Genomic DNA, 27840 nt, shown 5'->3' with positions numbered 1-27840 from the left:
AGAGAGGCGGGGTGACGAAGAGGATGCTGCCACCTTCTCAGAGCTTCTTCCTGAGACGAGGCACCAGAAGGCCCTGAACCCACGGGGTCCGCTTCCACCGCCCTGGGTCCGCCAAACTCCCCTGCATCCTCTCACCCACAGAGCTCCCACCCCTGAGCCTCAGTTCTTTCCTGTCCATGGCCAGGCCCCAGGAGCCTGAGTCAGGACACAGCGTGGCAAGGAGCAGCGGGCCCCACTCTGGGCAGCTGCCGGCTCAGTATTTGCCGCGGGTTAATAGATGAAGGCGGGAGGAGAAGGGGATGGCAGAAGATGAGATGGCTGGATGGCATCACTGACTTGATGGACATGAGTCTGAGCAAACTCCGGGAATTGGTGATGGACAGGGAGGCCTGGCGTGCTGCGGTCCATGGGGTTGCGAGAGTTGGACATGACTGAGCGACTGAACTGAACTGAATGGTGGCAGGTGTGGCAACTGGGATGCACCTGGAGGCTGATCAGCCAGAGGCTTCTAGAAACATTCCTTATTTGTGCTGCCCAGACCATCGCAGTCCAGCCCACCCCATCCATCGCTTCTGCTTCGTGCTCACCAGGGCCAGGGGCCTTGACTGTTATTTCTTGTCCTCATCTGGTGGAAATGGAGGAAGGTCAGGAGCTCAAGAGGCAGGTGGAGGGCCACCAGAAGAGACGACAGCGGTGGGGACAAGAAAGGCCCTTGCGGCTGGAGGACTGTCCCCGGAAGCAGGTAAGGCAGCTGGGTCAGTCGGCTTTCTTCCGCCTTTCTGCTCCCCTTTCCTCCAAAACGCGTGCCCTCTGCAGGTCTGGGAGGAGGGCTAAGGTGGTGATAGGAACCAGCAAGTGGAAGAATGTCTGTGCGCTAGAAGGAGGTCCTTCTCAATCTCGTTCATTCCTCAGCACCTGGAGCAGGGCCTGGGGAACGGTGTTAGCTCAGGAATGCTCCCTGAATGAATGAATGCATGCAGGAAACAGCTCCATCCCACGAGTGAGGCTCCCAGGGGCTCCTTGCTTTCAATGACTGAACTTTCCAAGGATGGGGAGCGCTCCGTCAGAAGTGGATCAGAGACAGTTCTGAGCTGGGCTGGAGCGGGGTGACAGGAGTTGGGGGCAGGCCCAGAAGCCCCGGAGCCCCTGTGGAGGTTGGGAGGCGGCAGCAGGCCAGCTAGAGGGGCTCAGGTCAGCTCGCCCAGCTCGGGCGTGGACACCCTCTGTCTTGCCAAAGGCATTTTCTAGGGTGCTTGCCCTTTTCTGGTGAACTGTCTCTTGCACGCTTTGGTGAAACAAGATGGAGCTGGATCAAACTTTCAGAGACAGCAGCCTCTCTTGGCTTCCCTCCGAGATGGATGGCGTTGTGTGGGGGCAGAGGCTGTGAAATGAACACTCACTCCTTACATGAGGTTGGGGCATCTCCACGTTGGATGGCGGTGAGGAGGGAGGCTCTCTCCTCCCATCCTGCAGGCCATGGACTCTTGGTGACCCAAAGCCAAGCAAGGCTCTCCAACCTTTACCCTCATGGCCTGATGAGTCCCGTGTAGTTTTCCTTGATCTTCCTTCCTTCTTTAGGGATGCCCCCTGCCACCTCCTTCGCCAGCCCCCCTTGCCCAGTCGTCCCGAGAAATCCTGAGAAAGGTGGTGATGCCTCTCGTGTCCACTCTCTGAGCGACCATCCCCTACCATTCTCCCACTCCCCCTACCAGACCATCAGGGACTCAGCCCCAGGGGTGGTGAGTGGTCACCAAAAGTAGCCTCTGGGAAACAGCGGGTAGACGCATGGAGGTCAGGGTTGGTCATGACGCAGCTGAGATGTCTAGCTTTTACATCTTGGTGGAGCAAAGCCCGAGGTGCCGATCTAAGCAGCGGTGTGACCAGACCACCTTCATTTGGAGCTCAGAAGCAAGACGAGGGGAGGAGCCGCGCTCATCTGTGGGCAGCACAGAGTCCCCCGCTCACACTCCCCTTGCTGGTATCTCCTCGCCTTTCATCCCCATATAGCGTGGGCTCTGAGCTGATAAGCTTTGGGTGCTACGAAGGGCAAACACTTTGGCTTAGTGCAGAAGGCCAGTCATTAGGATTTCTTTCAGGCTATTCGCAGGGCCCAGAGAAACTTTTAGCAGAAGTGGATTATCAGAAGGAAGTGGTCTTGGCATGGCTGGTTGTGAATTATAATGAAAACAGCACGTTTCCTGAGTATTTTGCTGAATGCTTTTCTCGTCCCATTTGTCAGCCGCATTCAGGCAAGAAACCGGACCTGAGGTGACCCGGTGATGTCTGCCGTGCGGGGAGCACAGCGATCCAAAGCCACATGCCAGCCATCGAAGCCAGCCCTCTGAGCTCCCCCTTCCCCGGCTGCTTCCTGGCAATGCAGTGTGGTCAGCAGAGTCTCTGGAAACTGGAAGGGTTTGAAGGTAAATCCTGGCCCAGAGGAGCCGGGGCCGAGTTAATTACAGAGGAAGTGACCCTGGTCTGGTCTCTCCCTGGTCCCACTTCCCAGCACTGCAGCCCCTTGCAGAGCAAGGCAGATGGGACCTCTCCAGTGGCTTCTCTTCCCATCCCTCGCCTTTCTCTCATCCTTTCCACCCTCTCTGTGGCTGCCTGCAGAGAACTTGGAGCTGGCTGCTTGGATCCTCACCAGGGTAGGAGGCCTGGAAGCTGGTGGCTGTCCAATCACCAGGGCTCTGCACCAGCGTTGTGGGGGTCCTTCCCCGAGATGCCCCCACTGCCTTCCACAGGGCCTCCGGATCAGGGCGTGGAGCTTTGGTCTCTTTATCTGGAAACTACACTCAGGACGGCTGGGCATCCATGGATTTAGGTGTCAGCAGGAAAGACAGAAGCCCAGTGAGAAGCCACCCATTAGTCCTTTGAACTCAGGAGGACGCGAGAGGCAGAGAGAGAGAGAGAGAGAGAGAGAGAGAGAGAGAGAGAGGGAGGGAGGGAGGGAGGGAGGGAGGGAGGGAGGGAGGGGGAGAGAGAGAGAGAGAGAGAGAGGCGGAAGACGCAGCCTGGGGATGCTACAGTCCTCTCTACTGCGGCCTCTCTAGTGCTCAGACCATCAGGAGCGTCCGCGTACGAGCAAAGGGTCGTCTCCCCTCTCTAGGCACGAGAGAATAAAACAAAGAAAGCACAACAATAAATACTGCAGCGTCTTGAACCTATGCTCTTCAAGTATTGCTTGCTGTAAACAGTGTTTGATTTTTGTTTTCTTTTTAATTGTAAGAAACCACGGGCGGACTGGAGCAGAGTCTGAACACCCATGTCCCCCCGTCGGCTCCCGAACGGAACCTCCCAGAGGCCTGGCCCGCGCTCCTCCAGGGCCCTGCTACCGGGAAGCCTGGTTTACAACCAGGATGGATATAAGGCAGAGCTGCCCAGCGTCCTTCGGGAGACCGGGCGTCCCCTCTGAGAGAGGCCCAGCTCTCATGTCTGGTAGTCACTGTAGGGAAACCCGAAGGAAAAGTACCAAAATCAGCTCCTCACTTGTTGAGGTTTGGGTTTAAAGAAAACAACCAAACAGTAGCAAAAAGCATCGGTGCTCTTGAGACACACATGGTCCGCTGGAGAAGAGGACGCACGGACGTGTGGACATAAAGCTCAGCTTGCTGTCAGCAGGTGGAGCCCGGGGGCTCGGCTGTTGGTGCAAAGTCCCACCTTCCCCACCTCTTCTGGCTTCATCGGCCACTCTTCCTTCGGAGCGTTTGGTGCCAACTTGTGCTCATTCTTCTCCTCCTCACTTCTTAGACAAAGAAGGTTTCAAAGGCAAGGAAATGATCAGTTTCTCTCAGCATCTCTTTGTAGGCTTTTTTTCCAGTTGTTGGGAACCAGGAGTTGTGCGAGGAAGGAGGGACAGGGGCAAAAGAAGGAAGGGGGACAGAAAGCAGAATTAAACGAAAGTTGGACGGGATGAACAGGGAGGCTTTTTGTTTTATTTCTGGTTTTCCTTTTTCTTAAAAAAAAATTAAATAAAGTTCTCATTATTTCCCCAATATACATCAAATGAGTTTTCATGCAAAGCAGCAGTCACAGAGGCAGAACCGTGCCCAGCTGCGCCTCTCAGCTTGAAGAACCACCTTCTCCGGGCCCCTGCGTCCCTCTCGTCGTGGGTGGCTGTGACGCCGCTGGTCTCTCCCTGCAGGGACCAGCTGGGGCGAAACTTGGCTGGTGTGGGGAGAGGGGCCCTCCCCTCTCCCCAGGGTTAGGGTCTCAGGAGACAGCAAGCTCTGGGGCCTGACCCCCTTCACTTGTCCTTCCTTCTGAGACGCCCAGTGTGACAGCTTTCGTGGGTCCCTCTTCCCAGGAATTGGGAGGCTCTGTCTCTCAGCTCTCAATGGACATGGCGTTGATGAGCTGTTCCACCTTGTACGCCAGCCGCTGGCGCCGCGCCTGCTCGTCCTGCTCCAGCGCGCCGATGAGCTGAGGGATGAAAACAAAGGTGGGCAGGCTCAGCATTCAGCATGCAAGATGGCTTTCCCCACATCCTTCATCCTTCCGTCTGCCTTTCTATCCTGCCCAAAGAGCACAACTCTAAATAACGTGGATGATCACCTGAACAGGGGTATGATATACGTATGTGTGTGTATGCATGTATTTATCGAAAGCTTTTAAAACATTAGGCATACAGGAAGTGCTGTGTAAGCGTTAGCTATGACCATGATGACCACTGCTACTACTGTGTTCAGGTATGATGCTGATGCAAGACTTGCTGTCCTGAAGTTGTCCTCTTCAGGGTCTAGCCGTGTCCACCTGTCTGTCTGAAATATTTCAGCTGACAGCTTCTGCCCAACTGCAAAGAATAGTCTGATTCGCTGTTTCAGAAGGGATGAAATTCATCATCTACTTTGAACTGGGCAACAATGACAATATTCAGTAAAAGTGTTACGTATTGCATTAGCAATGAAGACAAGACAAAATAAGGCGTAAGAAAGCACAGGATGAATCAGGAGAGGACAGGTTGCCTTCCAAAGGAAGAGCGGCTGACTTTTTGACTCCGTGAATGTTTTCGGAATTACCACCCATTGCTGCTGTTTAAGGATGGAGCCCGGCTTTCTGGTTAACCTGCCTGGCCCTCTCGGGGTGGGTTTCTGCCTCACCTCTTCGCTGTACTTGCTGACATACGAGTAGATCTCGTTGAGGGCACTCAGCATGTTGAACTCCACGGCATGCAGGCGGGACTGCTCGGCGAGGTAGGCGTTCATGTCCTGGTCACTGATGGCGGGGAGTTTGGCAATGTCTGCATAGTATCTGCCATAGAGAGGACAGGCTCCTTGGTGAGGGGCTCAGCAAAGACTCGCCTGTCCGTCCCCTGACCCCAGGACCCCAGAGAGGATGGGTGTCCCCTCCTGCTTCCCTGTTCCTCTTTTAATGAAGTTGCTCTGGCCTCTGCTCTCAAGCTGAGCTTGGGGCCTGGACACTTGTTCTGCCTCAGGCCAGAGTCTGCAGCGCTGTGACCAGACTCTCAGTATTCACATTCCAGGTCAGCGCCCTGCTAGCTGTGTGTCCTTGGTAAGTCACTTGGCATCAGTGGCCTCCTCAGTAAAAAAGGGGATGATAATAAGACCTACTTCACTGCTCTGTTGGTATTTTAGTGAGATGATGCATACAACATCTTCATCAAAGTGCTGGATGCTTAGCATATGCTCAGTAAAGGGTGATCAGAATGCTAAATCTGACTCAGGGGGTGCAAAGCTCCCTTTTCCTCCCCCAGCAGGAACTCTGGGCAAAGGAGAAAAAGGTGAGCATGAGGTCTGGAAGGGACCACAAGCAGGGCTTTGAGTCCTTGGTCAGTGAAGCCCAGAGGAGGGAATGGAGCAGGCACTGGGGGCTGGACCGGTCCTCAGGACACTACTGACCTCTCCACCCAGCTCTTGTAGCTGGGGATGTCCTTGGCGTAGAGCAGCTTGTTGGAAGGGGAGTCCTTGCCCAGCCGGTGCTCTGAAGTTGAGCAGGAGTCCATGAAGGTCTGGGCCACCACGGAGAGGCAGGCGTCCGTGATGCTGCCCTTGTGGATGTCAAATACAAACTGGGGGTTCTTGATCACGTTCACCCAGAAGCGCAGAGGGAGGCTGGAGGAGAGGGCAGAGGGGTCTCTGAGGGCTGCGTCCGGGCCCGGCCCCGTGCCATCCACTAATATTCCTTCCAACCCCACAAATGCAAAATTCTCTCCGAAGGGCAAGGGAACGGAATCACAGACAACTGGTCCAGCCAGGGCTGCGAATTAAGCCTTAGCTTTGACTGATGCTGGAAGAGAAGGAGCCCCATTGTGCCCTAACGGGAGGCGCTGACCTCGTGCTTCAACTGCTCCGAGGTGGGCATGGGTGGCTTTACTTCCTCCTGGAGGTTTTTTCCAAAGACTCCTGTGCCCCTGGGGGAGCCTAAGTCTAGAGGGCCTGCACCGCTTTCTCAGAGCCCCAGACAAAGCCCCCAGGCTCCCAGAGGCCCCTTCCTGGTGACCGCAGCCATTGTCCGGAAGGACGGGGCGGCAGCCCCAGCCTCGGAGTGGGCACAAAGGCCCCACCTGGGTTCCCCGCCCAGCCGGGCTGGCTGGCCGCTTCCCAGGGCTGGCCCCGCCACGCTGGGCGGAGGAATGGGCTCCCCTGGGAACAGCTCTTTCAGGGCGCTCCCCAGGGTGTTCTCAGCTCCGGGCAGGGGCAGAGGCAGAAGAGGAGGCCATTGTTGGCACGCTGGGAATGACTCGCTGGGGCTCTGCGTTTTTCCCACCCTGAGAGCAACTGATCAGTCGTTAGGAGAATTCTTTCTGCGACTTGGGGAATTTATAATCGGAGGAGAATGCGTTTTCTCTGCTCCTTTGGCCGTGAGGAGGATAAGCCCATTTATTCCCCTTCAAAACCAGAACAGCTGCTGTTTCTGTGGCCTTTTCCAACTTGGCCTCCTCTCCAGCTGCCCGCTGGCCCTTAACTCTTTGGGCTCCTCTCTGCAGTGAGCTCTGTCCCCATTTGTCCTCTGGGCTGACCTCCCCTCTCTCCTTCCTTGTCTCTTGAATCTCCTGGACCCCAGACCTTCCCAAATGTCTCCACGGCCCATGCCAAGTGTTGGGAAAGATCAGCTTTGCCCAGATCCAAGGCCTTCCATTAGAACTTCCGCCTATCTCTGCAGTGAAATGAGGGATCCTTCATTTAACCTGGAGGGGGCGGCCTGGGCGAAGAGGTGGCTCCTCTGGTCCACTCTCCCTTCCCCAGCAGCTCTGAAAACTTCCAGTGTTCTCTCCTTGGACATTAGGAATCTGAGGTCTGGCTAAGAGGGCTGTCCCTGCCACAACTCCAGGGGAGGGCGTTTCTATGACTTGCCCAGATACAGCAGGCACGGGGAGGAGGACAATCCAGAACTTTCTCTTGATTTCTGGGCCAGCCTGGGGGTGGCAGTGGAGGGGAGCTCCAAAGCCATGGCAGAGCCACAGCACGGGCCCTGGGAATGCGGATGGAAGGCCGGTCTCAGGGGCCTGCCCTGGGGGGCTCCATGCCCCGAGACCACCAGACCTCTTCGCTTCGCTCTGCTGTGATCAAAAGCTGTGGCCTCTGGAGGGCTTGGCAGCCACAACACCCCGGAAAGGGAGGAATAGGTGGGGTCCAAGGCTGGGTTTTCACCCAGTGTTTGGCTGGTTGCTAGGACTTTGGATTCCTAAATAACAGCCGGGGCCCATCTGTGCCGGCTCTGTTTTCCGAGGTAAGGGCTGAGTCCAGACAGCTGTGTGGGCGGCCTGCCCAACTCCAGGCCTGGCCCTCCTCTCTGCCCTCTCTCTGCTCCTTCCTGAGGGAAGGTCTGTGCTCTGGCTCTTGGCCAGGCCTGGCGGGACATGAGGGCCTGTCTTCAGAGTGGTCTGAGATCCAGGTTCAAAACCCAGCAGAGACACGTCTTGTGCGAAGGGCCTTGGGGAGCCGTCTCTCCCTCTGCTGGGTCTGCCCAAGGAGGGCCCCTCCGGGGATGGAGTCAGGCCCGTGGGACCTCCTGCCTGCGGCTTCCTGAGAGCCACGGAGCTGGGCCTTAAGGGGTCGCGTGTGCAACAGCCTTCGCTCATTGGTGAGCTCAAGTTCACCGCAGGTGCAGGCTCTCCCCCGGCACTGGCCAGCCTCCCCAGGGGTCTGAGTTTAATGCAGGGCTCTCCTCATGCCAGGACGTGCCTGAGACTCTGCTGTGCTCAGGAGGCCCCACGCTGCCTGGCCCGCTGCTCGGTCGTCTGGGATGTGGCTCTGTGTGTGGGTTCCCCCCGGCTCCCTTTCCCGAGAATCACAAGTCAGAAAGGAGGAGGCGTGGCCTGGGGAAGGGTCTTGGCCTGAAAGGGCAGGAGCTCCAGTGTATGTGTGTCCTGGTGCTGGGTCCTGTGCCGGGAGGGCCCTGCCTTGCCCCTGGGGCACACATCAGCTCTGTGGAGCGTATGTTTGTCCTAGGAGCCTTGGATTACCCAGCCACAGCAGAGAACAGGTTCCACCCCCCATCTTCCTGGTCCCTGCTGGGCCCTACCCCACGCCCCCATCTCCCTGGTCCCTGCTGGGCCCTACCCCACGCCCCCACCCCCTGGTCCCTGCTGGGCCCTACTCCACGCCCCCATCTCCCTGGTCCCTGCTGGGCCCTACCCCACGCCCCCACCCCCTGGTCCCTGCTGGGCCCTACCCCACGCCCCCACCCCCTGGTCCCTGCTGGGCCCTACCCCACGCCCCCACCCCCTGGTCCCTGCTGGGCCCTACCCCACGCCCCCATCTCCCTGTCCCTGCTGGGCCCTACCCCACGCCCCCATCTCCCTGGTCCCTGCTGGGCCCTACCCCACGCCCCCATCTCCCTGGTCCCTGCTGGGCCCTACCCCACGCCCCCATCTCCCTGGTCCCTGCTGGGCCCTACCCCACGCCCCCATCTCCCTGGTCCCTGCTGGGCCCTACCCCACGCCCCCACCCCCTGGTCCCCGCTGGGCCCTACCCCACGCCCCCATCTCCCTGGTCCCTGCTGGGCCCTACCCCATGCCCCCATCTCCCTGGTCCCTGCTGGGCCCTACCCCACGCCCCCACCCCCTGGTCCCTGCTGGGCCCTACCCCACGCCCCCACGCCCTGGTCCTGGGCTGCCCGAGGGGTTTACCAGTTGCTCTTCCAAGTGTGCCGCACGTCTGTGTCGTGGATACTGTGTCTGTCTGCCTGCTCATCCAGGAAATCGAACATGTACTTGATGGCCAGGGGGAGCGCGCTGCCCCGGTGCACAGTGCTGAACAAGGTCTCAAACAAGTCGTCCACGAACTTCTGCAGGGTGCCCTGGGGGAGGGGCGTGGGAGAGGGTGAGGTGGGGGAGGGGGGCCGGCAGCAGACGCACAGGCCGGATGGTGCCTTGCTTGGACTGACCCTGCCTCGGAAATCTGTCTGCGACACCAGGCTGTGCAGACAGGACAGCGGAGGTGGGGGAACGAGGGTCCTTCTGGGGTGTCGGGGAGGTGGGAAGGACTGATGGCCTGCATGTTTCCAGAAAGAACCGCCTCCAACCAGGAGCCACATGCACACTTATGCTTGTGTCCCTGCCAGGTGGGTGTGGGCAGGGGGAGTTTGATCAAAGACAGCAAGTGCTCTGAGCTCAGGCTTCCCACAGGGAATGAGTGGCACAGGCTGGTATGAGAGGGTATGAGAGGCCATGTAAAGAACCAGCCAGAGGACGGGGACCCTCCCAGCAGGAGCAGGGGAGGACCGCAGAGGGTCTGGCAGGAAGGTGTGAAAGGGCTCACTGTGTTAGCAGCCTGGGATAAGTGGGGTCTGGAGTCAGGGCTGGGCGGAGGGTACAGATCCAAGAACGCTCAGGCATAGCCCTGATCACGGGGCCTTGGAGGGTATCAGGGGGCAGGGCCAAGGCTGGGCCTGGGGCCCACAGTTTGCAGATTCAAGAAACATCTCTGAAGGTCAGTAAATGTCCAACCTTTTGGTGTCTCTTTGTGAGCATGCAGTTGCTAAGTTGTGTCCAACTCTTTGCAACCCCATGGACTGTAACCCACCAGGCTCTTCTGTCTGTGGGATTTCCCAGGCAAAAATACTGGAGTGGGTTGCCATGACCTCCTCCTGGGGAGCTTCCTGACCCAGGGATAGAATCCATATCTCCTGTTATCTCCTGATCTGGCAGATGGATTCTTTACCACTGAGCCACTTGGGAAGTCTAGTCTCTCATCAGCATATTATTTGAAGCAAAATTTGAGACACATTCTCTAATGGTGTATTTCTGTGACACTTCAGGGAACAAGTCTGAGAAGCCACTGTATTAGAATTTCAGCAGCATTTTTGTTGGTTTAGTGGAGGAGAGTCCTGTCAAATACAAGCTATATATGGTTGCTATGCTTGTAGGTATACTGTTCTCTGCTGGGGAGGCTGGCAGGCTGCTTTAGATCTCAGCTTCTGTCAGCACTTGTGGGGGTAGATGAGATGGCGTCCCAGGTGGCTAGTGGTAAAGAACTCACCTGCCAATGCAAGAGACTTGAGAGACATGGGTTTGATCCCTGGGTCAGGAAGACTCCCTGAAGGAGGAAACGGCAGCCCACTCCAGTATTCTTGCCTGGAGAATCCCACGGACAGAGGAGCCTGGAAAGCTACAGCCCATGAAGTGGCAAAGAACTGGACTTGACTGAAGCGACTTAGCACGCACACACGTGATGGAATGGGGAAGGGGAAGCTTTCCCGTAGACTACCAGACAGACCAGGGCTTCACGCTTCTCCTCCCAGTGTGGGCAGAAAGCGGTAGAGAAGACCCTGACAGAGGAAGGCGGCATGTCCGTCCATCTCATATTTACCAAGAAAAACCCCAGTATCTTCTTGAGGGGTATGGGGACCCAGAAGCGAGAGCACTGGTCCTCTGCGGAGTGACGGGGGAGCTTTTGAGTGAGCCGGGCAGACCACTGTGATTTTTGCCGCAGGGTAGAAAACAGCAGTGATCTCTAGGGAAGTGTGCCCCAAGACGAGGCCCTCCTTGTCCAGGTGGGTCCCCTGGGGGGCAGAGCCCATGGGATCCTTCCTACGCCGTGGGCCGGGTAGGGGCTGGGGCAGGACACGTCTCTGGGGTGCCCTCCCTGGGCCGGGGCAGAGCAGGGGCTGTTACCTTGGTGGCCAGCAGCCGGGTCAGGTAGATCTCCGACACCATCTTGCTGCCCCGGTCCCCCTCCTTCTGGTCCCCGTGGTCGTGGTTCTTCACCAGGTGCCACACCTTGACCCCGCTCTCCAGGTCCGGGGTGATCATGGGTGCCCGCGACCGCAGGCTGTCGGGGCTGCCTGTGTACCTGAAGGAGGAGTCTGCGGGGAAGGGAGCGGCGGAGGCCCGTGAGCGGCACATTTCCTCACCCTTGCTGGTAGAACCCTTCTAGAATCCCTGCCCCCCTGCTGCCCTCACTAAGAACAAGGCGGTCTTGATTGGAAGGGAGCCCTTGGGGTTTCACGTTTGGTGAGTTATTTTAGTGATGCTTGGCTGGTGTGAGGACAGCCTGAAATCCTGTTACCAGAACGAGGCTCTGGAAATTCTGTGAGCTGGAGTGGCCCTGGGGAATACAGGAGTACCTTCATCCCTGACGCTTCCAGCAAAGACCAATCAATAGGTGGGATGTCAGCCAGATATTCTCACGGGGCTCTGATTGAAGTGTGGACACTAAGGGTCTGTGAATGGAAAAGCTCCCTCTCGGGAGTTAAGGCTCCTTCCTACTTAGGGCCCAGAACACAGAGCTGCCTGAGCCCCGCCTGCAACTGCTGCCTTCAGGCCTGCAGGGTCCTTTGGCTGGACGGCTCGAAGCCTAGCACCACCCAGAACTAGAGGAACGGAACTCCTCAACCTCATCCTCAGAGGCACTGGGGGCCCAGCACTTGGGGCTGGAAGGCCTGGGATGGGCATCCCAATGCCCACATCGAGATACTACTGAGAGCCAAAGGGGAAGCGAAGCGAAAGCGTTAGTCACTTCAGCTGTGTCCGACTGCGACCCACAGACTATAGCCCCCTCAGGCTCCTCTGTCCATGGGATTCTCCAGGCAAGAATGCTGGAGCGGCTTGCCATTTCCTTCTCCAGGGGACCTTCCCAACCCAGGGATTGAACCCGGGTCTCCTGCATTGTGGGCAGATTCTTTACCATCTGCGCCACCAGGGAAGTTATTTGGTCCGTATCACCAAGAGCTAAAGGGGGACGTTAATGATTCAGCCAGGACAGTAAGCATACACTGGGACTGGTTTCTGTGAACGTCCCATCCAAGGGCCTCCTTGGTTCTGGGCCTTTCAGATGCCTCCATCAGACCTGGGCTATCGAAGGAAAGAGTCACGGTGCCATCTGGTGCCACAGCCCCGAGGAGACGGGCCATTCCGGACTCCTCTGATTGCAGGCCAGCTGCAGCAGCGGCACAGGCCTCCCGCTGTCCGCAGGGGTGGGGAGCAGCCCCTGGAGTCACAGAAGACGCCCCTGGCCGCCCAGGCCGCCTCTGCGGTCCTCACCGTATCTGCTGATGGACGTCCGGGAGATGCTGGCAGAGGCGGGGATGTTGTAGGAGGAGGTCTGCTTGGGGACCAGGGCCACCACCGATCTGTCTGACACCTGGGGAGGATACGAGAGAGACACTTCGGGTGGATGTTGGCACCTAGGGAAATGGGATTGTTGATACTTCTAGAAGCTGATGGAATAGGTAGGGGTAGAGGGTGCGGAAGTGAGGAATGCTAGGAAGAATCATTGCTGCTATCAGTATGGTAGCTACTTGCCACCTGTAGCTGCTGGGCTTTTACAGTCTGACTTGACCAAAGGGAGATGCCCAGGAAGTGTTTGCGCTCAGGTATGCTGGAAATGTACAAGACACACTGAATTTCAATGACTGAGGCTGAATAAAGGTATACGAACTGTCTCATTAGCAATGTTTATGTTGATTACGTGTTTAAATGACAATTATCTTAGATCAGTGGTGTTAGAGACAACGTCGTTAACATCACGTTCATCCGTTCATCTTTACTTTTTAAATGTGACTAGTAAAAAAATGTCAAGGTATCCATGTGGTTTGTGTTTCTGTTAGAGGGAGCTGGGGTAGCCCAGCCTGCCTTCAGTTCCGTGAGTTACGTACGACTGTCCCCATTTTACAGAGGAGGAACCAAAGCCCTGAGCGGCTGAGCTTCGTCCTTCAAGGTCACACGCTTCACATACGATAGAGCTGAAATTGGCCACCAGGCTGTCGGGCTCCAGAGCACGTGTTCTTCTCATCGCATTCTAATTCAGGATTTTATTTCAAGATACCCTGGTCTGAGCCCATTTTTCCCTTTGGCTCTGATTTTTTTCTGGCCTGGGTCCTATAATGGTTCAGCCACCTTGAGGAGCTTCCCCAGAGGGCAGCCGCTCCTGGGGACTCAAGAGAGAAAGAAGATGTCTTGCATGTCCTCTGTGAGGGTGCCGAGGCTCAGCACCCAGCCTGCAGGGCGATGGCTGATAAATGAGGCGCCATATTGAAGACATTTGGGGCCATTTTGATTTAAGATCACCCTCCATCCAATAAAAATGGAGAATCCCCAGAATTGTGGCGATCCAATTAAACCCCTAACGCAGAGGGAATAAAACAGCTATAATAATGTTATGGGCCATAAAACATTCCTATTAAACCATTTTTTATTTTAACAATTTTTATGAACTTTATAAGTTTGATTTATAGCTGCACCAGTCGTAAAACCATCTTTCTGGGTCTTAAATTGTCAGTCCCTCTCTCCCACCAAAAAAGAATTAAATGTTGGGAAGTCAAACTATAAATGAACATTAGTGCTAACGAGATTCCCTGATAGCCAGTTTTAGCGGTGGTGTTTAATTTCACCCTCCCTATAAATCTGCGGGAGCCCAGGAAGTTTTTAAAAATCTCTTTGTTAATTAAGGTTATGCAGATTTTTCTCCTGTAGGGGCTCCGAGGACCTTTGACTCCTGGGAGCATAACAAGAGGGCAATGCTTTGACTTGATGGCATAAAGCTGCAGGGTCCAGGGCTCTTCACAGTGCCTGGAAGATGCCAAGGCATAGTTACTTCCCAGAGGGGGCAGCTCCGCGGACCATGGGCAGCTTGCACCAGGTCTGACACAAAGGGGAAACTCGCCACCTCCATCTTTCAGGAACTCTGCAACTAGCATCCTAGAAATGATACTTGAATGCTTGGCAGGGGCAAGGGTTTATTCTCCTGGGGAGAATGGATTGCGTTATCATTTATGGCTTGTTGTCACCTAAAGAGAGATTCACAAGGTGACTGGAATGACCACAGTTCAACTCAGTTCCCGGTCTCATCACTAAATCGCTCTTGTCCTTAGGCTCCAGTTTTTCTCTCGACCAACACATGATGCAAAGCCGTGGTCAAGATGCCTGGCGGGGTCTGACCTTGCCTCTGCACTTACTAGTGACACGGCTTCGGGAAAGTCACTTAAGCTCTCTGTGCCTCAACTGTCTCCTTTGTCAAAGGGGATAATAATTGTGTCTAGGTTTGTTGTGAAGATTAAAGGTGTTAGAGTGAGTAAAGGTGGAGCGCAGTGCCTGGTGCCCAGTGAGAGTCAGTAAATGCTGGGGTTACTGTTGTTATTATGATTACCATCACCATCACCTTCACCATCACATCACCACCATCGTCCTCACCATCATCACCGCTGTCACCATCACATCACCACCATCATCACCGCCATCACCACCACCATCACCATCACCTTCACCATCACATCACCACCATCGTCCTCACCATCATCACCACTGTCACCATCACATCACCACCATCATCACCGCCATCACCACCATCATCACCATCACCGTCATCTTCACCATCACCACCACGACCACCACCATCACCACTATCACCTTCACCATCATCATCACATCACCACCATCACATCACCACCATCACCACCATCATCACCACCATCACCACCATCATCTTCACCATCAACACCATCATCATCACATCACCATCACCACCATCACCACCATTATCTTCACCATCACCACCATCATCACCATCACCGTCATCTTCACCATCACCACCATCATCTTCACCATCAACACCATCATCATCACATCACCATCACCACCATCACCACCATTATCTTCACCATCACCACCATCACCACCATCATCACCATCACCGTCATCTTCACCATCACCACCATCATCTTCACCATCAACACCATCATCACCGCTGTCACCACCACCATCACATCACCACCATCATCACCACCATCACCACCATCACCTTCACCATCATCACCATCACCATCATCACCATCACCACCATCACCACCATCACCGTCATCTTCACATCATCACCATCACCACCATCATCACCATCACCGTCATCTTCACCATCACCACCATCATCTTCACCATCAACACCATCATCACCGCTGTCACCATCACATCACCATCACCACCACCATCACATCACCACCATCATCACCACCATCACCTTCACCATCATCATCACATCACCACCATCATCCTCACCATCATCATCACTGCTGTCACCATCACATCACCACCACCATCACCATCACCACCATCATCACCATCACCACCATCATCACCATCACCACCATCATCACCATCACCGTCATCTTCACCATCAACACCATCATCATCACATCATCACCATCACCACCATCACATCACCACCATCATCACCACCATCATCACCATCACCATCATCATCACCGTCATCTTCACCATCACCACCATGACCACCACCATGACCACTGTCATCTTCACCATCACCACCATCATCATATCATCACCATCATCTTCACCATCACCACCATCACCACCATCACACCATCATCTTCACCATCAACACCATCACCACCATCACCACCATCATCTTCACCATCACCACCATCACCACCATCACCACCATCATCTTCACCATCACCACCGTCATCTTCACATCATCACCACCATCACCACCATCATCACCATTTTCACCATCACCACCATCACCACCATCACCACCATCACCACCATCATCTTCACCATCACATCACCATCATCACCATCACCACCATCACCACCATCACCACCATCATTACCATCACCACCATCATCTTCACCATCACCACCATCACCACCATCTCTCAAAGGGAAGAATAATCCCTGTTGTCCCCTGTCACTCAGGGCTGGCATGTGGGAAGTGCCTTGCACAGAGTAAATCTCAGTAAATATTTGAGGAATGAATGAATACATGAATGATAAATGACATTGGGGAATTGAAAGTGCTGTGCGTGATGAACACTGTAATGAAGAATATTCCGTTCTTCTGACTGGGAGTCACAGGACAGACAGCCCGTTACTAAGCATTAGGGCAGCAAAGACAGAGGAGCAGCGCGTCGCTGCCTTTGAGAAGCATAAATTGGGGGCGCAACGCTCTTTTCTTTTGCACTTTCTTCTTCGGTTCTAATTGGTTCATTACAACTGTGCTACAGGATGCTTTCCGCAGTGTGAAGCGGGGTGGGGCGGGATCAACAGCGTGATTATAGCTACTGTGGAGAGGTACACAGATCCTGGTAAACCTCGCCTGTGGTTTCTAACATCCCCAACCACATTCGCAATTCAGGACCGCGTCTCCATTCATTCATGAAGAGCTCAGGGTTCAGGGAGATTAAAGTCACATCACCGGCAAGTGGGGAAGCAGAGGTTTAAATAGCGCTCACAAACCCTCTTCTCTTCCCACTATACCTCATGGTCTCCATTTAGGGTGGGAGTCCAGGCCAGGTATCAGCCTGGCAAATGCAAGTCAGCTAGGAGGATGGAGCCTGGAAGGGAACGTTTTGGGGATTTCGCCCCTCCCCTAGCTTTCTGTGTGTGCTGAGAGGCTCCCAGCCAGGTCCTGCTGGCCTTTAGGACCCCCAGCCTCCTGGCCCTTGGCATCTCAGTGTGTGAGAGCCCAGCGTGCCAGCCCTGCACACCCTCCCCGTGTGAGGCAGGGACAGAGGGTGATGCTATTAATCAAGCAGTCCCACAGGGTCCTGCAGCCCGAGGCGCTTCCTCTGGTTGGTTTAATTTCCCTCACCGACTCTCCTTTCCAGCTCCTATTTTAGCATTTTTTTAAGAATCCCTACCAGCCTACCTGTGCTTAATCTTACAGAGACCCCAGCTGTGAGCAGTTACCCTGCGAAGCAAGCAGAGTGAGAGCTGCTACCTCTCGGATCTTTTGTTCTTTTGCTGGGATTTTTCTTTTTTGACTGTTCTTTCAGTGTGTCTGCTGGTGCGCTGAATGCTCTACCTACTATGTTCAGGCTACTCTTCACCACTTCACGGGGCAGGGATCACCATTAACTCCATTTCACAGATGAGAAGAGCGAGTGCTTAAGCAGCTTCCGCAAAGACACCAGCGGGTAAGCGGCAGAAACTAAGACTCAATTCCCTGCTTCGTTGCGGGCGTGAAGTGGAAGGTAAGCCGCATTAGTCAGAAGTCAGAGAAAGTGGCAGGCGCCTCTGAACCTGTCCCTGAAAGATGCGATTTTTCTGCACGAGAAGAGCTATATTCTGTATAGGATGGGAAGGTCCCACCGGACCCCAGAGCTTAAGTCACTGTCTCAGGATGAGTCTGGACACTCAGCAGGCGGGGCTGAGAATCGCCGCTCTGGACTCAGGGAAGAGTCAGACAGGGGAGATGCGCTGTGCTGCGCTGTGCTGGACTCAGGGAGGAGTCAGACAGGGGAGATGCGTTGTGCTGCGCTGTGCTTAGTTGCTCAGGCGTGTCCGACTTTTTGTGACCCTATGGGCTATAGCGCTCCTACAGTCTGTGGGATTCTCCAGGCAAGAATACGGGCGTGGGTAGCTGTTCCTTTCTCCAGGAGATCTTCCCGACCCAGGGACTGAACCCAGATCTCCTGCAGAGCGGGTGGATTCTTTACCAGCTGAGCCACCAGGGAAGCCCAAGAATACTGGAGTGGATAGCCCATCCCTTCTCCAGGGGACCTTCCCAACCCAGGAATTGAACCAGGGTCCCCCACATTGCAGGTGGATTCTTTACCAGCTGAGCTACCAGGGATTCCCCGGTAGATAGGGATGACAGCAAAACTCTTTTAGGGCTTGAGGGCCTTAGAGCAAACCTTAGAGGGAGGGGGCATTTCGGGAGGGCCTGGGTCCCTGGCGCAAAGCCCCCTCACCTGATAGTGCATGAGCGTGTTCAGCCTCTTCCAGTCGCCCTCGATCTTGGTCGTGATGTCCTCGTCCTGTAGCACGACCCTGGCGATCCGGCCTTGTCGCCACTCTGGGAGGAGGGGGCGGGCAGCAGTGTGAGGGGCGGGGGCCAGGACCGCCCCGTGGGGCATTCTCTAGGGGCCTGGCAACCCTGGCTCCCGGAAGTGGGGACAATGACAGCACTTAAGACGTCCAGGGCTCTGTGGGTGCAAGGCTGGGAGGAGCCTCCTGAGAGGCGGCCACGTCTGAGCAGGCAGTGCCCTGGGAGAAGGATTTCACCCGGCCCCCCACCTGGGAGGGGGACCCAGTCAGGCCCCCAGGGGCGGCCATCTGCTGGGCAGGGCGTCCCATCTTCCCAGCCCGCCCCCCCAGCCCCAGTGCCCTCAGGAGCTGCCCCGGTGCCCCCAAGGCCAGGGCTCCTACCCAAGTCCATGTCCACAGCCCTGGGCCGCTGGGAGTAGGGCACGTTCTTGTAGACTGCATCGAGGATCTTCTCCTTGACCTGCGTGATGGTGTCACAGTTCAACACCTTCACTGGGATCTCCGGGCTGTTCTCGTTGTCAGGGTTGACGCAGTTCAGAATCTGCAGGTGGTGATCGAGGGTGGGGGAGGGGAGATGTGAGTCGAAGATGTCATTTGGGGGTGGGGAGTGCAGCCCTGGAACCGTCTCTCACCCAGGCTCCTCCTCTTCACAGAGAAACGAGCATCCGTCTGTCTGTGTCAGTTTCTCCCACCTCCCAGCCATCTGCTGATGGCAACCTGGGTCCTTCTGCCCACTCCTCTACTTCTCAAAGAGCCAGGACTCCACCCTGTAGCCCCCGATGGCTTAGGGGAGGCTGCCATCCCGGGTCCAGGCGTCCTAAGGGTTTAGGAGTGGCTGCAGGTGGGCTGACCTCCCACCTCCCTGAAGTCTCTACATTAGAAATCAGCAGACTTCTTCCCCATCATGCCAACTTCCCCAGGCCCGATGCTGGGTACTCTACGGTAAACTGAGGCAATCGGAGCTCTTTGGGTCCACCCAATGAGATGGGGAAGAGGAGCCCAGGCTGGCGTGCCCACCCTTGGGACCCTGGACTGGCCCCCAGGCGGGTCTCCCGGCCCCGCTGCAGAGCCCTCAGGCTGGCTTGGCAGCCAGAGGCCGGGGCGGGGCTCAGAAGCCGGAGGTCTGCGCTGCCCCGCCAGGCTCCCGCCAGGCTCCCGCCAGGCTCCCTGCCTCCTCACCAGGGTCTTGTAGTCAATCTGCTGCCGGATGAGCTTGTCCTCGCTCAGCGAGTAGCGTGCCTCGCCAGTGATGGCGTCGATGGGGCCCTTCTCCATCTGCTGCTTGATGGCGCAGTACAGCATGAACAGCGGCTCCCCAGCACACTCCTGCGGGCACGGGCGGGCATGGGTGGTGGGCACAGGTGGCTGTGGGTAGTGGGCACGGGCGGGCATGGGCGGCGGGGCCCCAGCCTGCCTCCCCCTCCCTCTCCTGACCCTGCTCTCCTGTGGGCACAGGCGGGCATGGGTGGTGGGCACAGGCGGCTGTGGGTAGTGGGCACAGGTGGGCGTTGGCAGCGGGCCCCAGCCTGCCTCCCCCTCCCTCCCTCTCCTGACCCTGCTCCTAGGCCCGCGTGGTTTTGGGGTACCTGGCCAGGTAAGTTCCTGCTCCAAAGGGAAGGCTGGGGGTGCATCCATGCAGCCCTGGCGGCCAGGCTCAGAGGGGCAGCTCCCCCATCCCGCTCTCACCTCCCAGTGCCTGCCCCACTCGCATTCTCACCTTCAGGAACTTGTGCAGGAGGAAGGCAAACCAATTGGTCAGCATCTTTTCCGCCACAGACTCTGTCCTGGGGAGGCAGAAGGGATGAGCCTTCATGGAGGTCCTTCATGGAGGGCTCCCAAGAGGGTGCCTGGCTCTTTGGGTGGACTATGGCCCAAGAGAACCCAGGGCTGGGAGCCAGGACACTGCGTCCTGTCCCGACTTCGCCCCAATAGCAAGACATGAGACCTTGGGCCAGAGGCTTTTGCCTTTTGAGCCTCAATTTCCTGGGAAAATGGAGTGGCACTCTGGGTCTACAGATGCAGGTGCCAATGACACCCTCCTCCAGCCCTCTTCTGGCCTCAGGGGGATAAATACAGTTTCTCTGTCCCTCGGAGGTTTCCTGCCTGGTCTGAATACTTTATATGCATATCTAGCAGGCTCCTGGTGCCTGCCCCTCCAAACACTCAGAATCAGACTGAGTTCAGATCTCAACTCTGCTGTGGACTGGCTGTGTGATCTCGAGTAAGTCGCTTCCCTTTCTCTGGATTCAGTTTCCCCATTTCTAAATGGGGAATTAATCATAATAACAACAACCACAATTAATAACGGTAACCACCACCACCGTCGTCATTGTGTACCCCACAGGGCTGTTGTCAAGGCTGAATGAGTCGATGTAGAAAAAGCGGTAAGAAGAGTGCCTAGAACCGGAAGCTGTCATCACCACTGACACGTGGGGTCTGGATCCGGCCTCTCACATAGAGAGCCGTGTGCATGAGCGTTTAGCTAACGGGGGATCTGCTTCTGCAAGCCTTGCCACCCCCAACCCCCACGCCCACCCCAGGCCGCAGCTCTGGGGACCTGGGAAGGAACAACGGGGTCCTGACAGATCCCTCAGGGATGAGGACGCTGGAGGAGTACTTTAACTCCCTGCACGTGGTGCAAATTATACCCTCCAGTCGCAGTAAATCCCAGGCATTTGCCAGGGCGGCTCAGCAACCCCGGGCCTGAGAGACAGTGACAAAGGCAGAAGAAATTGTAGCTTTCTCCGTTTGCTCCTCCCAGCACCCTCTCCCTGCATTATGCCTGAGATTAGCCCTAATTTAAATACAACAGTTCTTAATGAGAGTTTCTAATGCTCAGATTGGCAGAATGGGGGCTCTGTACTCATAACACAAAGCCATTCTTCCTCCCTCCTCACCCCACGTGGGGTCTGGAAGCCTGAGACCTTGCTAGGAGAAGGCTAGGGAGGAGGTGGTGACATGGAGCTGGTTCTTTGTGCTGGATCTCTGGGGCCTCCAGAGACGGTGGGGTCGGGGGATGGATGTCAAGGTCTCTGACCCTCTTCCCTGCCGGGAAAATGGCAACTGGGGTGGGGTTGGTGGTAAGTGCTGGTGATTCAGATCCCAGAAGCTGGGCATTGAAGGCACAGGCTGCACCAAATCCTTAGCTGGGTGCTGAAGGGAGAGCTCCTGCAGGGATGGGAACAGCCTCTGCCTGCATTTCCAACGTGGCAGCCACTGGTGGGGACCAAGCCCTCGGGATATGGCTAGTGCAACGGAGGGACGGAATCTCACATTTTTCTCATTTTAATTAACAGCCACAGGTGCCATGGCATTGGACAGTGAAACCCGAGACACAGGGGGAGGGAGAGAGACTTGGAGGTGAGTGTTATTTTGCTCACGAGGGGGCTAAACAGCAGAGACGCTGCACCACTGGCCCCAGGCCTCATGATGAGCCGCTGGCCGCGCTGGGATCCAGGCTGAGATGCACTGGACGCCCAGCCCCTGTGGACATGGCCCAGCCGTCTGGGGAAGGGAACATGAGATTCTGCGCTGGGGGGCTGCAGGGACACAGGCTTTCCCGGGGAGGGGTGCTGCCCCCCACCACGTCCCTGTCCAGACGCCAGCTGCCTCCCCAGCCCCGGGGTGCAGGTCTGACCTCCGGAGCAGCAGCTTGGGGTGGTTCTTGTTCTCCAGGTTCTTATCGATGAGGTCGGACAGCAGCTGCTTGAGGACGTCGGTGGCGTACTCCAGGCGGCCCTGCAGGCCCGTCATGATGAGCGAGGCCACGTTGCCGCGGTCCCGCATGGAGAAGCTGCGCTGCAGCTCCAGGGTGCGGATGAAGGTCAGCAGGAACACCTTGTTGTTGATGAGCTGCGCGAAGAGCTTCAGGGCCTTCTCCACGTGCTGCTGCCCGTTGCCCTGCACCTGGGGCAGGGGTTGGCAGCATGGCATCAGAGGACGGGCTTCCGGTTCTCCCCGGGGGTGGGGGGCTCAGCTGATGATGACACCAGCTCTAGGACCCTCTCCATGACACTGATAGCCACCCCACCCCGGAGAGGCAGGAATGCCTGCTCTCTGCGGTCTGACCTCCCAGTGGGTGGAGAGGGCTGGGCTCCAGAGAGGATGCTATACATCTGATTGCGCCAAGGATCCAACACAAGGGGAGCCACCCCATCAGACTAGCTGGGTTTACTCCCCTCCCCTCCGCCTCCTCTGTCCTGATGTACTCTCTTTAGTAAAACAAACTGAGAAATGAACGGGCAAACCTCACAGAATCATGGGTCTTTCCTTAAGCCACCTCAAATCCATTTGGAAATGAGGCCAAATCTTAATTAATTCAGTCATTAATTAAAGAATGACAGTCAGCCTTCCCCTGGAATCATCCCGAAGAACCGGGTGCCCCCGTGGCCGTGAGTTTCCTGTTCAGAAATGTCCCCGTGGTGCTGCTGCTTCTACAGGCGGTTTCTCCTCCTCACTCATGACCCTCCTCAGCTGCGGGGCGTCTCCTAGGAAACCCAGGCCCCGGGTCCCCAGTGGGCAGCTGGGCGAGGGAGGCAGGTGTTACCTCCAGCTCACGCAGGACGGGATGGTCCTCGATGCCCGGGAACAGGACTCGCATAGCATAGGTCCTATAGTCCAGGTACGGGATTCCTGAGCGGTCCAAGTCACTGGTCAGCTCGTTGATGTCTGTCTGGAGCTCGGCAAAAGCTGGGAAGGTACAGGGGAGACAGGTAGACTCAGGAGGGGAACCCAGACAGGGGAGGGGAGAGGCAGAGACGTTTGTGAAGGAGGAAGGACGGGCTGGGATGCAGAGACGGTGCGTGTGTGGGGTGTGTGCACCTCCAGAGGGAGTGAGCTAGCTCCAGACTGCCTTTTTAGGTGGTGGGGATACGGGTGATTTCTATACTGTTTTCTCCTCCATGTGTGTATGTCTTTACTTGCAAAGTCGTGTCTGACTCTTTTGCCACCCCACAGACTGTAGCCCACCAGGCTCCTCTGTCCATCGGTTTTCCCAGGCAAGAATACTGGAGTGGACTGCCATCCTCTTCTCCAGGGGAATCTTCTCAACCCAGAGACTGAACCTGCAACTCCCGCGTTGCAGGTGGATTCTTTCCTGCTGAGCCACCAGGGAAGCCCATTTCTTCCTCTATGCTTATCTATAATTTTGAATTTTCTTTCTATGTATTACACGTGCTGTTAACACGAAGGAAGCACATGAGACTTGGGTCATACAGGTGACACAGATGCTAGAGATAGGTGAGAGACTGGTTGAGCAGATCAAATAAAGACCAGAATAGGCAGCTTTACTCCCCTTTTCCCAGCAAAAGAAAAAAATCAGAATGCAAAGACCTTGGGGGAAAATGAAAATCAAAACCACCAGGAGATACCGCTTCATACCCATTAGTATGTGTGTATGCAAAGTCACTTTGGTCGTGTCTGACGCTTTGTGACCCTATGGATTGTAGCCGCCAGACACTGCTGTTCATAGGATTTCCCACTGGAGTGGGTTGCTGTGCCCTTCTCCAAGGGATCGTCCAACCCAGGGATCAAACCTGCATCTCTACCTCTCCTGCACTGGCAGGTGGGTTCTTTAAGACTGTTGTCACCAGGGAAGCTCCACCCGTTAGTATGGCTAATGTAAATAATGGAAAAGAACAAGTGTTGGCAAGGGCGTGGGAAAACGCAAACCTTCGTATCTTGTTGGAGGGAAAGTAAACTGGCACCACTGCTCTGGAAACCAATTTGATGATTCCTCAAAAAATTAAAGAATTGTTATCCTATGACCCATCAATTCCTTTCTGACATATATGCCCATAAGAACTGGAAGCAGGGACTTGAATAGATACTTGTACACTCACATTCACAGCAGTATTATTCATGATACCAAGAGGTGGAAGCAACCCAAATGCCCATTGACAGATAACCTGATAAACAAAACGTGGTTTCTACACCTGATGGACAATTATTCAACCTGAAAAAGGAGTGAAATTCTGCCACGTGCTGCAACGTGGATGAACCTTGGAGACATGATGCTAAGGGAGATAAACCTGCAAAAGGGCAGATGCTGCCTGATGCCATTTCTGTGAGGCTCCTAGAGCAGCCGGAGTTCTGGAGACAGAAGGCAGAAGGGCCAAAGGGAGAGGAGCACTCTGAGTACAGAGTTTCAGCTGGGAAAATGAGGGAGGTCTGGAGATGCATGGTGGGTATGGTCGCGTAACATGCTTAATGTACTTAATACCCCTGAGGAGTTTCCCAGGTGATACTAGTGGTAAAGAACCCACCTGCCAAAGCAGGAGACAGAAGAGATCCCGGGGTTCGATCCCTGGGTTGGGAAGATCCCCTGGAGGAGGGCATGGCAGCCCACTCCAGCAATTTTGCCTGGAGAATCCCATGAACAGAGGAGCCTGGTGGGCTGCATTCCATGGGTCGCAAAGAGTTGGACACAACTGAAGTGACTTAGGCATGCACACTTGCTTGCACACACACATGCACACAATGCCTCTGAACTGGAGGGGAGAGCACTAGGGTATAGAGATTAGACAGTTAAATGGTAAATTGTATGTTACATATCTTTTCACACACAGACACACACACACACACACACACACACACACACACACAACTGAGAATGCCACCAAACCAGCCTCAGGGTGCCCTGCCTGCCAGGCCCTTGGCCAGCAGGGGCTTCCCCTTGATGGCAAGCCTGCCCCTCCTCTCTTTGCCCTACCTCTGGCAGAGGGGGGAGGCATGGCCCACTTTCCCAGCCCAGCTCCTCACAGGGGGCTTGTTCTGATCTTAAAGTTTGCAGAAAAAGAGAAGTGTTTTGATTCCTGATTGAGATGTTTACTCAGAGAGTCTGCCGGGCCCTCAGCCCAAGGGGACACCAGGTACACCAGTCGCCTGGCAGCGGCGGTGGCTTGGGAGATGGAGGAAGCACAGTCTCCACCATCACAGTCTGAGATGCCCTGCACGTGGCCTTCAGAGGCTCAGCTGGCAGCACAGGGTGACAACGCCCTGGGGGAGGGGACGGGGCAGGAGGGGGGACGCGCTCTCCTGCCTTTTCTGCTACTCCGAGGGGGGCCAGGCGAAAGGGGCCATTCCCACGTGGGGATCTACAGTCTGAGGCCACAGGGCCCAGGAGGCTCTGCCCGTGGGGACACGGAGGGCTACCCGCTGTCCCAGGAGAGAGGAAGGTGGCCAGACTGTGGGATGAGTCAGGGCACAGCGGGACAGAATAATGCGATCAGACCTGGGGCCTCACTGCGCGCATGTCAATAGGACTTCTCTGGCCCCGAGAGCAGAGGAAGTTCAAAGGAAAACAGAGGTCAAAATGGAGCTTGACAGCTTGGGGTGGACGAGATGGGAGTAAAGATGAGAGCTGTCTCAGAAAAGAGGGGTAATAAGGCTGGTGAGGAAAGCAGTTCTGGAAGCGAAGGAACGGCCCCACTTACCTTCCTTACACTCCAGGGCCACACGGGACTCCAGGTTGTCCATCTGCATTTGGAGCCGCTTGAGAGTGAGGTCGTTCTCTCGAGACTTGCGCTTGTAGGCGATGAGCACGATGATGACAATGATGAGCAGGAGGCTGCCTCCCGCCGCGATGCTCACGATGGCGGGCAGGGTCAGCAAGCTGTCTGAGACGACACTCACGGAGCCGGGCGAGAACACCATCCCGCCCACGTGGACCTGCGTGTGACACACACACACAGACGCTGTCGAGCCGTCCAGTCCTTCTCATTTCAGAAAGGACAGGAGCAACCACAACCACACAGTGCAGTCTGACGACCAAACAACTTCCTGCGGATCGCCTGCCTTTCTTTTCTTGTGCCCTCTGCTCCTAACCATTTCCGTACAGAGCCCTGGGATGAGGGGGTGTGGAGGAGCTGGAAAACCCTTTGGCTGCGATAGAGCATACATGCCAGGTGAGGAGGGAAGGAAGAGTAGGAGGTGGTTCGCTCACCATAACCTTGTGCTCCCCCGTGAGGGTGGGAGGCTCGCAGAGGAGCTGGGTCTCGGACACGGTGACGGCACACGGGGTCTCTCCAATCAGCACTGTGTAGTTGAGTTTGGCACCTCCAGAGGCAGGAGGGCAAAGGTTTTTGCCCTGCAGATAATAGCAATCTTATTAGGAATAATTGACACGTGCACACAGAAGTTAATTGCCTATTTAAGAAGAGATTAAAGAGAGAGGGCAAGGGCACCGATGCAAAAACCAAAGAGGCATTCCATCGGAGAGGACGTCCATCGGCCACAATTCAGAGAGGAAAAGGGAAAACAAAGGGAGGAGAGCACGAAAGGGAAGGAGAGAGCGGGAACGAGAGAGGAAGGAGAGGGCAACCAGCAAACAAGCGAAACGCTGCAGGGGAGGCCGCAGGGGCGAGAGCTGGAAGCGGTGGAGGAACACACCCTTGGAGGGATGGTACCGGGCACCGTGACCGCCTCACATTCGAGGGCAGTTATGGTGGCCGCGGATGAGGTCAATGAAGGACGTGGCTGCTTCCAACGCACTGCAAGGCTTTTGGGGCCCAATGTCCGCAAGAACACAAAATACTCCCCAGGGTTCCTTGAGAATCCCAAGCTCAAGATACGTCACTGCGTGGGTCTGTAGCTATTCCTGAGCTCCCTTCACAGGGCGTTGGCAGTGACGGAAGCCTGTGGGCACTGAAGGGAGGCGAGGCCAGGACGGGAGAGGGGTGGTCTGGCCATGCCGCGCTCCTACCTTCAGAATGATGGGGGATCCTGGCTTCTGATCCAAGACTCCAGTAGGGCTGAGCAGTTCAAAGGTCGGGTTGGGGTAGTAGATGAACTTGGTGTCGTTGTAAATCAGCAAGGACTGGACGTTGTTGAAGACAAATCCAAACTCGTCTGGCCGCTCCACGGTGTCCAGGCCGGGCCGATAGTCCGTGGTCAGTGAGGGTGCCAGGCAGGTCAGGGTGGTGGTGTTCACAACTTTGCACACCTACGGGGCCCAGAGCGCAGTGTTCCAACACCCAGCTGGTGACACTGCGGGGCCACACGCCCTAGTCCCACCTTCTGCTTTGTTTAGCCGGTCTCTAGTGAGCTACTTGCTTCAGGAAAAGAGCTGTGAAATTGTATTTTTCTGTTGTTGGCTTTGTGTGTGTGTGTGTAGGAGGAGCGGTGCATTTTAACTTTATTTCTTCATTCGCCCACACTGACTGAGCACCTACATTGTGCCAGGTGCTGTGCCCAGGAGCTGGGCCATCAGTGAAACGGCCCCAGTCCAGGGCGGAGGCAAGGATCCAACCAGCATCACAGTGTGGCCGCAGCAGCTAAAGGCACGGATGGAGTGAGAAATGCCCGGATGTGGGAGTCCCCGGCACTCTAGGGGTGCCTGTGTGTGTGCACCAGCCTGTGTGTGTGTGCGTGTGTGCGCGTGCGAGCGCACGTGGCCTGAGGCAGGGTGAGGGTGACTCATGGGAGCTTTCCTTTGGAAAAAATGAATGAAATTTAACTTGGAGAATGTGTAGGACTTTCCCAGACAGTGGGGATGGTAAAGGATCAAGTTCCAGGCAGAGAAAAACCGTAGCAAATGCCTGGGAATGACAGGGCATGAACAAATGAAGAAAAGATCAGAACAGAAGCTGTGTCCTGTGTGTGTGTACATGTGTGTGTGTCTATGTATGTGTGTGTGTCCACTTGTATGTGTGTAT

The 27840-nt window shown here is 55.8% G+C and overlaps 1 protein-coding gene across 1 annotated transcript in view; it reads right to left on the bottom strand.

The window, feature by feature from the left end:
- Positions 1–3915: 3915 nt before the first annotated feature.
- PLXNA2 (plexin A2) overlaps positions 3916–27840 on the bottom strand; it is a 229112-nt gene continuing 205187 nt past the window's right edge. The window contains exons 18-32 of the mRNA XM_068986380.1: positions 26889–27128; positions 26130–26273; positions 25621–25855; positions 22734–22876; positions 21825–22093; positions 19905–19971; positions 19367–19513; positions 18569–18728; positions 18112–18215; positions 12446–12545; positions 11078–11268; positions 9092–9261; positions 5859–6071; positions 5100–5250; positions 3916–4422 (exon numbers count right to left, since the gene is read on the bottom strand). Coding sequence (XP_068842481.1) covers positions 4327–4422; positions 5100–5250; positions 5859–6071; positions 9092–9261; positions 11078–11268; positions 12446–12545; positions 18112–18215; positions 18569–18728; positions 19367–19513; positions 19905–19971; positions 21825–22093; positions 22734–22876; positions 25621–25855; positions 26130–26273; positions 26889–27128 — 2430 coding nt within the window. The 3' untranslated portion in view covers positions 3916–4326. The remainder of the gene's footprint in view (positions 4423–5099; positions 5251–5858; positions 6072–9091; positions 9262–11077; positions 11269–12445; positions 12546–18111; positions 18216–18568; positions 18729–19366; positions 19514–19904; positions 19972–21824; positions 22094–22733; positions 22877–25620; positions 25856–26129; positions 26274–26888; positions 27129–27840) is intronic.

The sequence above is a fragment of the Capricornis sumatraensis genome, chromosome 14 (assembly GCF_032405125.1).
Source record: "Capricornis sumatraensis isolate serow.1 chromosome 14, serow.2, whole genome shotgun sequence".
Lineage (NCBI taxonomy): Eukaryota > Metazoa > Chordata > Mammalia > Artiodactyla > Bovidae > Capricornis > Capricornis sumatraensis.
Note: the sequence above shows the minus strand (reverse complement) of the source record. Positions and strands in the feature narration are given on the sequence as shown.